We start from the raw sequence: 12416 nt of genomic DNA on the forward strand, positions 1-12416 counted from the left end.
GTTATGTCAGGTGAGGGTCTTCTGATAGGTCTTGTGATGGGGAGGTCACGTCAGGGGAGGGTCATTGGGAGAAGTGCTGGTTGTGGGGGATTGCGCGGGATGGTTGAGGGTTGGTGCTGTTGCTGGTTGGCTGTGTGGTTGGTTAAAATTCTGAGGGGTTCGTCGGCTGGTGGTAGGTTGATGTGTCTGAGGCAGTCCTCGACCTACAACAATTGAGCCCCACATTTCTGTTGCTGAGCCAGACAGTTGTTAAGTGAATTTTGCCCCATTTTACAACTTTTCTTGCCACAGTCGTTAAGGGCCTCACAAATTAAAAGCAGTTATTAGGTGAAATTGGCTTCCCCATTGACTGTGCTTGTCGGAAGATTGCAAAAGGGGATCCTGTGACACACACACCCCCGGGACACTGCAACCGCCATAACTATGAGGCAGTTGCTAATTTTGATCACGTGACCATGGGGATGCTGCAATGGTCGTTTAAGTGTGAAAAACGGTCGTAAGTCACTTGTTTCAGTGGGGCTGTAACTTTGAACGTTCACTAAAGCAACTGTCGTAAATCGAGGACTCCCTGTATGGATTAAGATAACAGAAAATTCATCTCATATCAGAAAGCGTCAAGGTTACTCTGAATGGGAACTCCTGAGCCGGGGGCCCGCCGAGACAAAAATAAACAAAAGGGAAATACCTGGAATTTATGGGGGAGGAGGGGGGCGAAGAAAGGGCAGGCAGGTCACTCTCGTCATCTTCATCGTCACCCCACTCTTCCTCCCGCAACGGCGTGATGCTATTTCCCAGCCACACAGAATGGATGGAGACCTTCGAGCAAAAAAAATAAAATAAATCAAGTAAAAATAAAAATGTCATGGTTCCGACAGATGAAACTCTTCAAAAGAACTTCGAGGCATTGTTTACCTTAAAGAATCTTTATTCAAGAAGCATGGCGTCGGCACTAACACAGTCGAAGCCAAAAACTGAGTTCCCCTCCCCTTGAGCACGTAGTATCAAAGCACAATTCCCTCCTCCAATTAACAGTCATAAATCACGTTCTCCAATTAGTTTGAAATGCAGGCTTTCCCTCCAGTTCGCCAGCCCTGCTAATTCTTATCATCTCTTCTTTCAATAACCTTGGTTCTCACACTAGGTCCAGTATTGTTATGTCTAGTTAAACTCTCATGCACGTTCCTCCCCCCAGCGTCATCTAACTCTAGCTCTAACTCTAAGAGTAAAACATAAGAAGAAAAGGGTTGCATCTCCAACTGTTGTCCAAGCAAAAACATCCGATGTTAGCAGTGTTGACAAAAGATCGGTAACAATTCTTAAGCCCCTTAAAGGCGCACCTCAATGTAATAAAACACCAAGCACGAATTAATGCACAGAAAAGGAATTCATACATCCAAAGCGTCATTATAGGCAGTCCCCGACTTACAACTGCAGTTGAGCCCGAAATTTATGTTGCTAAGAGAGAGACATTTGTTCAGCGAGTTTTGCCCCGTTTTACGACCTTTCTCGCCACAGTTGTTAAGTGAATCAGTTGCTAAGCATCTGAATTTTGATCGTCTGACCACAGAGATGCTGCCACAGTTGTAAGTGTGGAAAAACGGTCACTAAACGAACGGCTGCTAAGTCGAGGACTACCTGTATTTTAGGGAATACTAAAATGGCTCCGTTTTCTTTTCGGTTGAACGGGCGTGGCGCATTGGAACATACCTGTCCTAGTTTGTACCCCATGTTCCCCATTTCACGTTCCGTATTGATTTGCAGCAGCAGTTTTTCGTGGCTAATGAGGGCGCCTGAAATAAAAAGAAGAAACAATCGTTACGATCGCCGGAGTTTCAATCATTTCTCTGTTAAGACGGAGACCTCCCCCCTCCAGGAGCCGACGAGGGCGAAACCCCACAGATCTCAAAGTCTCTGATCTGAGGACGGCTTGGCGAGACCGTGAGGAAGTTGCGAGACCGTGAGACGGGACAATTGTCTTTTTTATAAAACCACTCTATTTCAGTAGAAAATAAGAGCAACGGCTTCACTATTCTTTATTTTATTGCCTCCCCCGCCGATGCAAAGAAATCCTTACTAGTACGTGATTATATTTTGCAACGGGACCAGCACAGATTTTTTAAAAAATATATTTATGTAAGAGGAAAGTAAACTACTTAGATCAGAGGTCCTCAACCTTTTGGGCACCAGGGACCGGTTCCGCGGAGAGAGGTTTTCCCGCAGACCGGAGGGTGCGCGGTTTTGTGTGCTGCCTGCATTTCGCAGATGGGGCTTTGCTTGTTTGTGTGGCCCGGTTGCTGGCATGCTGCAGCCCGGTACCGGTCCACGGACCGGAGGTTGGGGACCCCTGACTTAGATTATGTCTGGGGTATTCGATGAACAGATTGATCAATTCTAAAGCAAAGATTAGGACAGCCAAGAATAATCCGATCAAGGATGAAGTTGAAATGTATTCGTTTCTTAACCCTCCGTTCGTGTCTAAGCTTTCGGTGCCGGCCAAAACTGAAAATGGTGAGGAATTCCTATACAAACTGGATCGAGAATGGACCTGACCCATCACCTGTTGTGACCCTCCCATCACAAGATCTAATGACCACACAAAGAACACCGACACTGACATCCGCTAACTCCGCTGAAGATGTTACAAAGCCTGGTAACGAAACGTTCAGAAGCCAACCCACAACCTCAGACAACCGACCTCCCACCGTCATTTTGCTTCCTTCCCCTGTCCTGACCACTTTCTACAGGGGGACGATCGAGAGCATCCTGTCATAGCATCACAGTCTGGTTTGGAAGCATCACTGCTTCAGACAGGAAGGCGGTGCAGAGAGTGGTGAGGACAGCAGAAAAGATTATTGGCAGTTCAGAGAATAGTGAGGATGGCTGAAAAGATCATTGGCAGTTCCCTCCCTTCTATCCAGGACATGGCATATAAGCTTTGCTTGAGCAGGGTCCGCAGGATTGTCTGGGATACCATACATCCTCTTCACAACCTGTTTTCCTTGTTACCTTCTGGGAGGGGAGGGGGCTTCGTGGTATCCGAAGCAGAACATCCAGATTCAGTCACAGTTTTGTTCCGTGCAGCATTAACCTAGTGAACTCTCAAGCTTCCTCCTTCCGTTATGTATTCAAGATGGACAGGGATGAATATTTATATGTAAGGGTGTAGGTCTATACATATGTTGTATATAGTATGTTTAAATGTGTGTTATCTATGCGTACACTTTGAGAGCAAGCAACTAAATTTCATTTTTAATGGGTGCCGTTGTGTCTAAATATGTCCTGCTTTCTGATAATAAGAAATAGAACTCTTCCTTCTATAACTACAGGTGGTCCTTGACTTACATCAATTCATTTAGTGACCGTTCAAAGTTACAATGGCCCTGAAAAAAGCGACGTACGATCATTTTTCGAACTTATGACCATTGCAGCATTCCCCAGGATCATGTGATCAAAATTCAGACGTTTAGCAACTGGTTCATACTTATGATGGTTGCCGTGTCCCGGGGTCATGTGATCCCCTTTTGACTTTGAAAAAAGTCAAGGGGTGGGGGGAAACCAGACTCACTTAACAACCGGGCTACTGACTATTAGTTGATTCACTTAACAACAGTGGCAAGAAAGGTCGTAAAATGGGGCGAAACTCGCTTAACCAATGTCTCACTTAACAACAGAAATGCTGGGCTCAATTGTGGTCGTAAGTCGAGGATGACCGATCTTGTCCACACCGAAGAGACGTGTCCCTGATTAAAAAAGTGCAGAATCAGCCTTGAGCTTTTAACGTTGAGTGAGACGTGGATCCAATTCCCAAATGCCTCGTGGCATCTCTCTGTGCATTGATAGTCAAGATACTACATCACCGCTTACCTGTAGTAGAGGGGGCCAGGGATGGAACAGGGTCCCACACCTGGTACAAATGGTGGCAAGCAACGTTGTCTCTCTTAGATGCCAGCTCCTGAATCTCTTGCTCGATGGTTCCTCGGATAATGTTCAGTTTTCTCCCAAACCTGACATTCAGCAGAAAGAAGGCGTTCTTGAAAAATCATCTGATATCGTCAAATCGGCGACGTATTTTAAAACGAGCATTCCTTTCCCCCCTCCCTCAAAGCATGTGAAATAGACATTTAAAACTGAAACGGGCTCCTTAGAAGGGTTAACTCTGTTGGCTCTGAGTTGTGGGTCGTCCACGGCTTGCAATGTTTTATTTAGTGACTGTTCGAAGTTACAAAAGACGGCATTGAAAAAAGTGAGTTGTGACTTTTTTTTTGAGAGAGAGAGAGAGAGAGGAGAGAGAAGGGAGAGAGAGAGAAAGAGAGGAGAGAGAAAGAAAGAGGGAGAGAAAGACAGAAAGAGAGAGAGAGAGAGAGAGGGAGGGAAAGATGAAGAGAGGAGAGAGAAAGAGAAAGGGAAAAGGAGAGAGAAAGAGAGAGGAAGAGAGAGAAAAAGAAAGAGAGATGAAGAGAGAGACAAAGAGAGAGAAAGGGAGATAAGGAAAGAGAAGAGAAAGAAAAAGAGAAAAGGAAAGAGATAGAAAGGGAGAGGGAGAAAGAAAAAGACAGAAAGAGAGAGAGAGAGAGAGAGTCGGAAAGAGAAGAGAAAGAAAAAGAGAGAAAAGGATAGAGAGAGAAGGAAAGAGATAAAAAGGGAGAGAGAGAGAGAGAGAGAAAGAGAGAAGGAGAGAGAAAGAAAGAGGGAGAGAAAGACAGAAAGAGAGAGAGAGAGGGAAAGGGAGGGAAAGATGAAGAGAGAGGAGAGAGAAAGAGAGAGGAAGAGAGAGAAAAAGAAAGAGAGAGACGAAGAGAGAGAAAGGGAGATAAGGAAAGAGAAGAGAAAGAAAAAGAGAGAAAGGGAGAGAGAGATAAGGAAAGAGAGAGGAAGAAACAAACACAGAGAGAGAGAGAGAGACGGAAAGAGAAGAGAAAGAAAAAGAGAGAAAAGGAAAGAGAGAGAAGGAAAGAGATAAAAAGGGGGAGAGAAAAAGAAAGAGAGACGGAGAGAGGAGAAAGAGTGTGCGTGTGTGTGTGAGAGAGAAGACAAAGGAAGAAAACTGCTTTTAATCCTTCTCAATCTCTTGCTGGGACCACCAGGGTGTGTCAACGGTTGAGGTCTCGGCGTCTTCTCCGGGACGTTTCTCTCGCCTCTTCTTTTTTTTTGACACTTCCGTGAACGCACCAGGTGGCTCGCAAATGACGCTTCCACCACGGAACCAAGGCGGCTACAGGTTGCCTCCCCCTAATCGAGGCACAGTTGGGGATAAAGGAAAGAGAAAGCTGCCTCTTGGGACATACCTGGTGTCCAGAGCTTTCAAGGTCTTGTTTCGAGGCTGCTGCTCCAAACAGCTGACGGCCGGATTGCCGGCCAGCGGGATGGTCATTGCGCTCAGCACCAAGGAAGTGATCGCCTGAACAGCCAGGACGTTTATCTGGGTCCTTTCCATGTCTTCCTGCAGGGGGGGGGGGGAGAAAGGGCACAGGTGTCAATCTGGGCGGGTGGCATGATAGCAGTCTTCCAGTATCTCAAGGGTTGCCCCAAAGAAGAGGGAGTCAAGCTGTTCTCCAAAGCGCCTGAAGGCAGGACGAGAAGCAACAGATGGAAACTAACCAAGGAGAGAAGCAACCTGGAACTAAGGAGAAACTTCCTGACAGTGAGACCTCAGTTTTAGAGACCTCGGTTTTTAGAGACCTCAGTTAAGAAAATAAGATAAGGTAAGATAACCTTTATTGTGATTTATTACTGTGAGGACCCTGGCCCACATTAAAAATGAAATTCTGTTGCCTGCTCTCAAAAGGAAATGTGTATCTACTCATACACATACATAACACGTACACATGCTGTCTGTCTGTATCTATGTCTCTCTCTCTCTCTCTCTCTCTCTCTCTCTCTCTCTCTCTCTCTCTCTCTNGTTATGTCAGGTGAGGGTCTTCTGATAGGTCTTGTGATGGGGAGGTCACGTCAGGGGAGGGTCATTGGGAGAAGTGCTGGTTGTGGGGGATTGCGCGGGATGGTTGAGGGTTGGTGCTGTTGCTGGTTGGCTGTGTGGTTGGTTAAAATTCTGAGGGGTTCGTCGGCTGGTGGTAGGTTGATGTGTCTGAGGCAGTCCTTGACCTACAACCACAATTGAGCCCCAAATTTCTGTTGCTAAGCGAATTTTGCCCCATTTTACAACTTTTCTTGGCACAGTCGTTAAGGGCCTCACAAATTAAAAGCAGTTATTAGGTGAAACTGGCTTCCCCATTGACTGTGCTTGTCAGAAGATTGCAAAAGGGGATCCTGTGACACACACACCCCCGGGACACTGCAACCGCCATAACTATGAGGCAGTTGCTAATTTTGATCACATGACCATGGGGATGCTGCAATGGTCGTTTAAGTATGAAAAACGGTCGTAAGTCACTTGTTTCAGTGGGGCTGTAACTTTGAACATTCACTAAAGCAACTGTCGTAAATCGAGGACTACCTGTGTGGACTAATTAAGATAACAGAAATTTCATCCCAGATCAGAAAGCGTCAAGGTTACTCTGAACGGGAACTCCTGAGCGGGCGCCCGCCGGGACAAAAATAAACAAAAGGGAAATACCTGGAATTTATGGGGGAGGAGGGGGGCGAAGAGAGGGCAGGCAGGTCGCTCTCGTCATCTTCATCGTCACCCCACTCTTCCTCCCGCAACGGCGTGATGCTATTTCCCAGCCACACAGAATGGATGGAGACCTTCGAGCCAAAAAAATAAATCAAGTAAAAATAAAAATGTCATGGTTCCGACAGATGAAACTCTTCAAAAGAACTTTGAGGCATTGTTTACCTTAAAGAATCTTTATTTGAGAAGCATAGCGTCGGCACTAACACAGTCGAAGCCAAAAACTGAGTTCCCCTCCCCTGAGCACATAGTATCAAAGCACAATTCCCTCCCCCAATTAGCAGTCATAAATCACGTTCTCCAATTAGTTTGAAATGCAGGCTTCCCCTCCATTTCTCCAGCCCTGCCAATTCTTATCATCTCTTCTTTCAATAACCTTGGTTCTCACACTAGGTCCAGTATTGTTATGTCTAGCTAAACTCTCATGCACGTTCTTCCCCCCAGCGTCATCTAACTCTAGCTCTAACTCTAAGAGTAAAACATAAGAAGAAAAGGGTTGCATCTCCAACTGTTGTCCAAGCAAAAACATCCGATGTTAGCAGTGTTGACAAAAGATCGGTAACAATTCTTAAGCCCCTTAAAGGCGCACCTCAATGTAATAAAACACCAAGCACGAATTAATGCACAGAAAAGGAATTCATACATCCAAAGCGTCATTATAGGCAGTCCTCGACTTACGACCGCAGTTGAGCCCGAAATTTATGTTGCTAAGAGAGAGACATTTGTTCAGCGAGTTTTGCCCCGTTTTACGACCTTTCTCCCCACAGCTGTAAAGTGAATCAGTTGCTAAGCATCTGAATTTTGATCGCCTGACCACAGAGATGCTGCCACACTTGTTAAGTGTGGAAAAACGGTCACTAAACGAACGGCTGCTAAGTCGAGGACTACCTGTATTTTAGGGAATACTAAAATGACTCCGTTTTCTTTTCGGCTCAACGGGCGTGGCGCATTTGAACATACCTGTCCTAGTTTGTACCCCATGTTCCCCATTTCACGTTCCGTATTGATTTGCAGCAGCAGCTTTTCGTGGCTAATGAGGGCGCCTGAAATAAAAAGAAGAAACAATCGTTACGATCGCCGGAGATTCAATTATTTCTCTGTTAAGACGGAGACCTCCCCCCTCCAGGAGCCGAAGAGGGTGAAACCCCACAGATCTCAAAGTCTCTGATCTGAGGATGGCTTGGCCTGCAGGAGGAAGTTGCGAGACCGTGAGACGGAGCAATTGTCTTTTTTATAAAACCACTCTATTTCAGTAGAAAATAAGAGCAACGGCTTAACTATTCTTTATTTTATTGCCTCCCCCGCCGATGCAAAGAAATCCTTACTAGTAGATGATTATATTTTTCAACCGGACCAGCACAGATTTTTAAAAAAAATATTTATGTAAGAGGAAAGTAAACTACTTAGATCAGAGGTCCCCAACCTTTTGGGCACCAGGGACCGGTTCCGCGGAGAGAGGTTTTTCCGCAGACCGGAGGGTGCGCGGTTTTGTGTGCTGCCTGCATCTCGCGGATGGGGCTTTGCTTGTGTGGCCCGGTTGCTGGCATGCTGCAGCCCGGTACCGGTCCACGGACCGGAGGTTGAGGACCCCTGACTTAGATTATGTCTGGGGTATTCAATGAACAGACGGATCAATTCTAAAGCAAAGATTAGGACAGCCAAGAACAATCCGATCAAGGATGAAGTTGAAATGTATTCGTTTCTTAACCCTCCGTTCGTGTCTAAGCTTTCGGTGCCGGCCAAAACTGAAAATGGTGAGGAATTCCTATACAAACTGAATCGAGAATGGACCTGACCCATCACCTGTTGTGACCCTCCCATCACAAGATCTAATGACCACACAAAGAACACCGACACTGACATCCGCTAACTCCGCTGAAGATGTTACAAAGCCTGGTAACGAAACGTTCAGAAGCCAACCCACAAGCTCGGAGAACCGACCTCCCACCGTCATTTTGCTTCCTTCCCGTCCTCACCACTTTCTACAGAGGGACGATCGAGAGCATTCTGTCATACAGCATCACAGTCTGTTTAGAAGCATCACTGCTTCAGACAGGAAGGCAGTGCAGAGAGTGGTGAGGATGGCTGAAAAGATCATTGGCAGTTCCCTCCCTCCCATCCAGGGCATAGCACAGAAGTGTCGAGCAGGGTCCGTAAGATTGACTGGGACGCTACACATCCTCTTCACAACCTGTTTTCCTTGTTACCTTCTGGGAGGAGGGGGCTCGGTGGGATCCGAAGCAGAACATCCAGATTCAGTCAGTTTTGTTCCATACAGTATTAACCTTGTGAACTCTCAAGCTTCCTCCTTCCATTATGTATTCAAGATGGACAGGGATGAATATTTATATGTTACTTATATGTAAGGGTGTAGGTCTATACTTCTGTTGTATATAGTGTGTTTAAATGTGTGTTATCTATGCGTACACTTTGAGAGCAAGCAACTAAATTTCATTTTTAATGTGTGCCGTTGTGTCTAAATATGTCCTGCTTTCTGATAATAAGAAATAGAACTCTTCCTTCTATAACTACAGGTGGTCCTTGACTTACATCAATTCATTTAGTGACCGTTCAAAGTTACAATGGCCCTGAAAAAAGCGATGTACGATCATTTTTCGAACTTACGACCATTGCAGCATTCCCTAGGATCATGTGATCAAAATTCAGACGTTTAGCAACTGGTTCATACTTATGATGGTTGCCGTGTCCCGGGGTCATGTGATCCCCTTTTGATTTTGAAAAAAGTCAAGGGGGGGGGAACCAGATTCACTTAACAACCGGGCTACTGACTATTAGTTGATTCACTTAACAACAGTGGCAAGAAAGGTCGTAAAATGGGGCGAAACTCGCTTAACCAATGTCTCACTTAACAACAGAAATGCTGGGCTCAATTGTGGTCGTACGTCGAGGACGACCGATGTTGTCCACACCGAAGAGACGTGTCCCTGATTTAAAAAGTGCAGAATCAGCCTTGAGCTTTTAACGCTGAGTGAGACGTGGATCCAATTCCCAAATGCAAACACAACTAACCTCGTGGCATCTCTCTGTGCACGTAGTGCATTGATAATCAAGATACTACATCACCGCTTACCTGTAGTAGAGGGGGCCAGGGATGGAACAGGGTCCCACACCTGGTACAAATGGTGGCAAGCAACGTTGTCTCTCTTAGATGCCAGCTCCTGAATCTCTTGCTCGATGGTTCCTCGGATAATGTTCAGTTTTCTCCCAAACCTGACATTCAGCAGAAAGGCGTTCTTGAAAAATCATCTGATATCGTCAAATCGGCGACGTATTTTAAAACGAGCGTTCCTTCCCCCCCCCCCAAAGCACGTGGAATAGACATTTAAAACTGAAACGGGCTACTTAGAAGGGTTAGCCCTGTTGGCTTAGAGTTGTGGGTCGTCCGCGACTTGCAATGTTTTGTTTAGTGACTGTTCGAAGTTACAACAGACGGCACTGAAAAAAGTGAGTTGTGACTTTTTTTGAGAGAGAGAGAGAGAGAGGAGAGAGAAAGAAAGAGGGAGAGAAAGACAGAAAGAGAGAGAGAGAGGGAAAGGGAGGGAAAGATGAAGATAGAGGAGAAAGTGAAAGGGAAAAGGAGAGAGAAAGAGAGAGAAAAAGAAAGAGAGAGGAGAGAAAGGGAGATAAGGAAAGAGAAGAGAAAGAAAAAGAGAGAAAAGGAAAGATAGAAAGGGAGAGGGAGAAAGAAAAAGACAGAAAGAGAGAGAGAGATGGAAAGAGAAGAGAAAGAAAAAGAGAGAAGGAAAGAGATAAAAAGGGGGGCAGAGAGAGAGAGAGAAAAGAGAGGAGAAAGAAAGAAAGAGGTAGAGAAAGACAGAAAGAGAGAGAGAGGGAAAGGGAGGGAAAGATGAAGAGAGAGGAGAAAGAGAAAGGGAAAAGGAGAGAGAAAGAGAGAGGAAGAGAGAGAAAAAGAAAGAGAGAGACGAAGAGAGAGAAAGGGAGATAAGAAAAGAGAAGAGAAAGAAAAAGAGAGAAAAGGAAAGAGATAGAAAGGGAGAGGGAGAAAGAAAAAGAGAGAAAAGGAAAGAGATAGAAAGGGAGAGGGAGAAAGAAAAAGACAGAAACACAGAGAGAGAGAGACGGAAAGAGAAGAGAAAGAAAAAGAGAGAAAAGGAAAGAGAGAGAAGGAAAGAGATAAAAAGGGGGAGAGAGAGAGAGAGAGAAAGAGAGGAGGGAGAAAGAAAGAAAGAAAGAGGGAGAGAAAGACAGAAAGAGAGAGGGGGAAAGGGAGGGAAAGATGAAGAGAGAGGAGAGAGAAAGAGAAAGGGAAAAGGAGAGAGAAAGAGAGAGGAAGAGAGAGAAAAAGGAAGAGATGAAGAGAGAGACAAAGAGAGAGAAAGGGAGATAAGAAAAGAGAAGAGAAAGAAAAAGAGAGAAAAGGAAAGAGATAGAAAGGGAGAGGGAGAAAGAAAAAGACAGAAAGAGAGAGAGATGGAAAGAGAAGAGAAAGAAAAAGAGAGAAAAGAGAGAGAGAGAGAGAGACGGAGAGAGGAGAAAGAGAGTGTGTGTGTGTGAGAGAGAGAGAGAAGACAAAGGAAGAAAACTGCTTTTAATCCTTCTCAATCTCTTGCTGGGACCACCAGGGTGTGTCAACGGTTGAGGTCCCTCCGCCTAGACCAGATGCCCCTGGGAACTCGGCGTCTTCTCCGGGACGTTTCTCTCGCCTCTTCTTTTTTTGACACTTCCGTGAGCGCACCAGGCGGCTCGCAAATGACGCTTCCACCACGGACCCAAGGCGGCTACAGGTTGCCTCCCCCTAATCGAGGCACAGTTGGGGATAAAGGAAAGAGAAAGCTGCCTCTTGGGACATACCTGGTGTCCAGAGCTTTCAAGGTCTTGTTCCGAGGCTGCTGCTCCAAACAGCTGACGGCCGGATTGCCGGCCAGCGGGATGGTCATTGCGCTCAGCACCAAGGAAGTGATCGCCTGAACAGCCAGGATGTTTATCTGGGTCCTTTCCATGTCTTCCTGGGGGGGGGAGGGGAGAAAGGGCACAGGGGTCAATCTGGGTGGGTGACATGATAGCAGTGCTCCAATATCTCAGGGGCTGCCCCAAAGAAGAGGGAGTCAAGCTGTTCTCCAAAGCGCCTGGAGGCAGGACAAGAAGCAACGGATGGAAACTAACCAAGGAGAGAAGCAACCTGGAACTAAGGAGAAACTTCCTGACAGTGAGACCTCAGTTTTAGAGACCTCGGTTTTTAGAGACCTCAGTTAAGAAAATAAGATAAGGTAAGATAACCTTTATTGTGATTTATTACTGTGAGGACCCTGGCCCACATTAAAAATGAAATTCTGTTGCCTGCTCTCAAAAGGAAATGTGTATCTACTCATACACATACATAACACGTACACATGCTGTCTGTCTGTCTCTATCTATGTCTCTCTCTCTCTCTCTCTCTCTCTCTATCTATCTATCTATCTCTATCTCTCTATCTATCAATCTATCAATCTATCTATCTATCTATCTATCTATCTATCTATCTATCTATCTATCTATCTATCATCTATCTATCTATCTATCTATCAATCATCTATCTATCTATCTATCTATCTATCTATCTATCTATCTATCTATCTATCTATCTATCTATCTCTATCTCTATCTCTCTCGATCTATCTATCATCTATCTATCTATCTATCTATCAATCATCTATCTATCTATCTATCTATCTATCTATCTATCTATCTATCTATCTATCTATCTATCTATCTCTATCTCTATCTCTCTCTATCTATCTATCATCTATCTATCTATCTATCTATC

The 12416-nt window shown here is 45.3% G+C and overlaps 1 protein-coding gene across 1 annotated transcript in view; it reads right to left on the bottom strand.

The window, feature by feature from the left end:
• The window catches only part of HTT (huntingtin), a gene marked incomplete at its 5' end in the record, with an annotated part of 73440 nt that overhangs the window by 14094 nt on the left and 46930 nt on the right, over positions 1-12416 (bottom strand). The window contains 4 exons of the mRNA XM_029286569.1: positions 686-816; positions 1708-1790; positions 3865-4004; positions 5286-5440. Of these exons, the coding sequence (XP_029142402.1) occupies positions 686-816; positions 1708-1790; positions 3865-4004; positions 5286-5440 (509 nt within the window). The remainder of the gene's footprint in view (positions 1-685; positions 817-1707; positions 1791-3864; positions 4005-5285; positions 5441-12416) is intronic.

The sequence above is a fragment of the Protobothrops mucrosquamatus genome, unplaced genomic scaffold (genome assembly GCF_001527695.2).
Source record: "Protobothrops mucrosquamatus isolate PMUCROS unplaced genomic scaffold, P.Mucros_1.0 scaffold4101, whole genome shotgun sequence".
In the NCBI taxonomy this organism is placed as follows: domain Eukaryota; kingdom Metazoa; phylum Chordata; class Lepidosauria; order Squamata; family Viperidae; genus Protobothrops; species Protobothrops mucrosquamatus.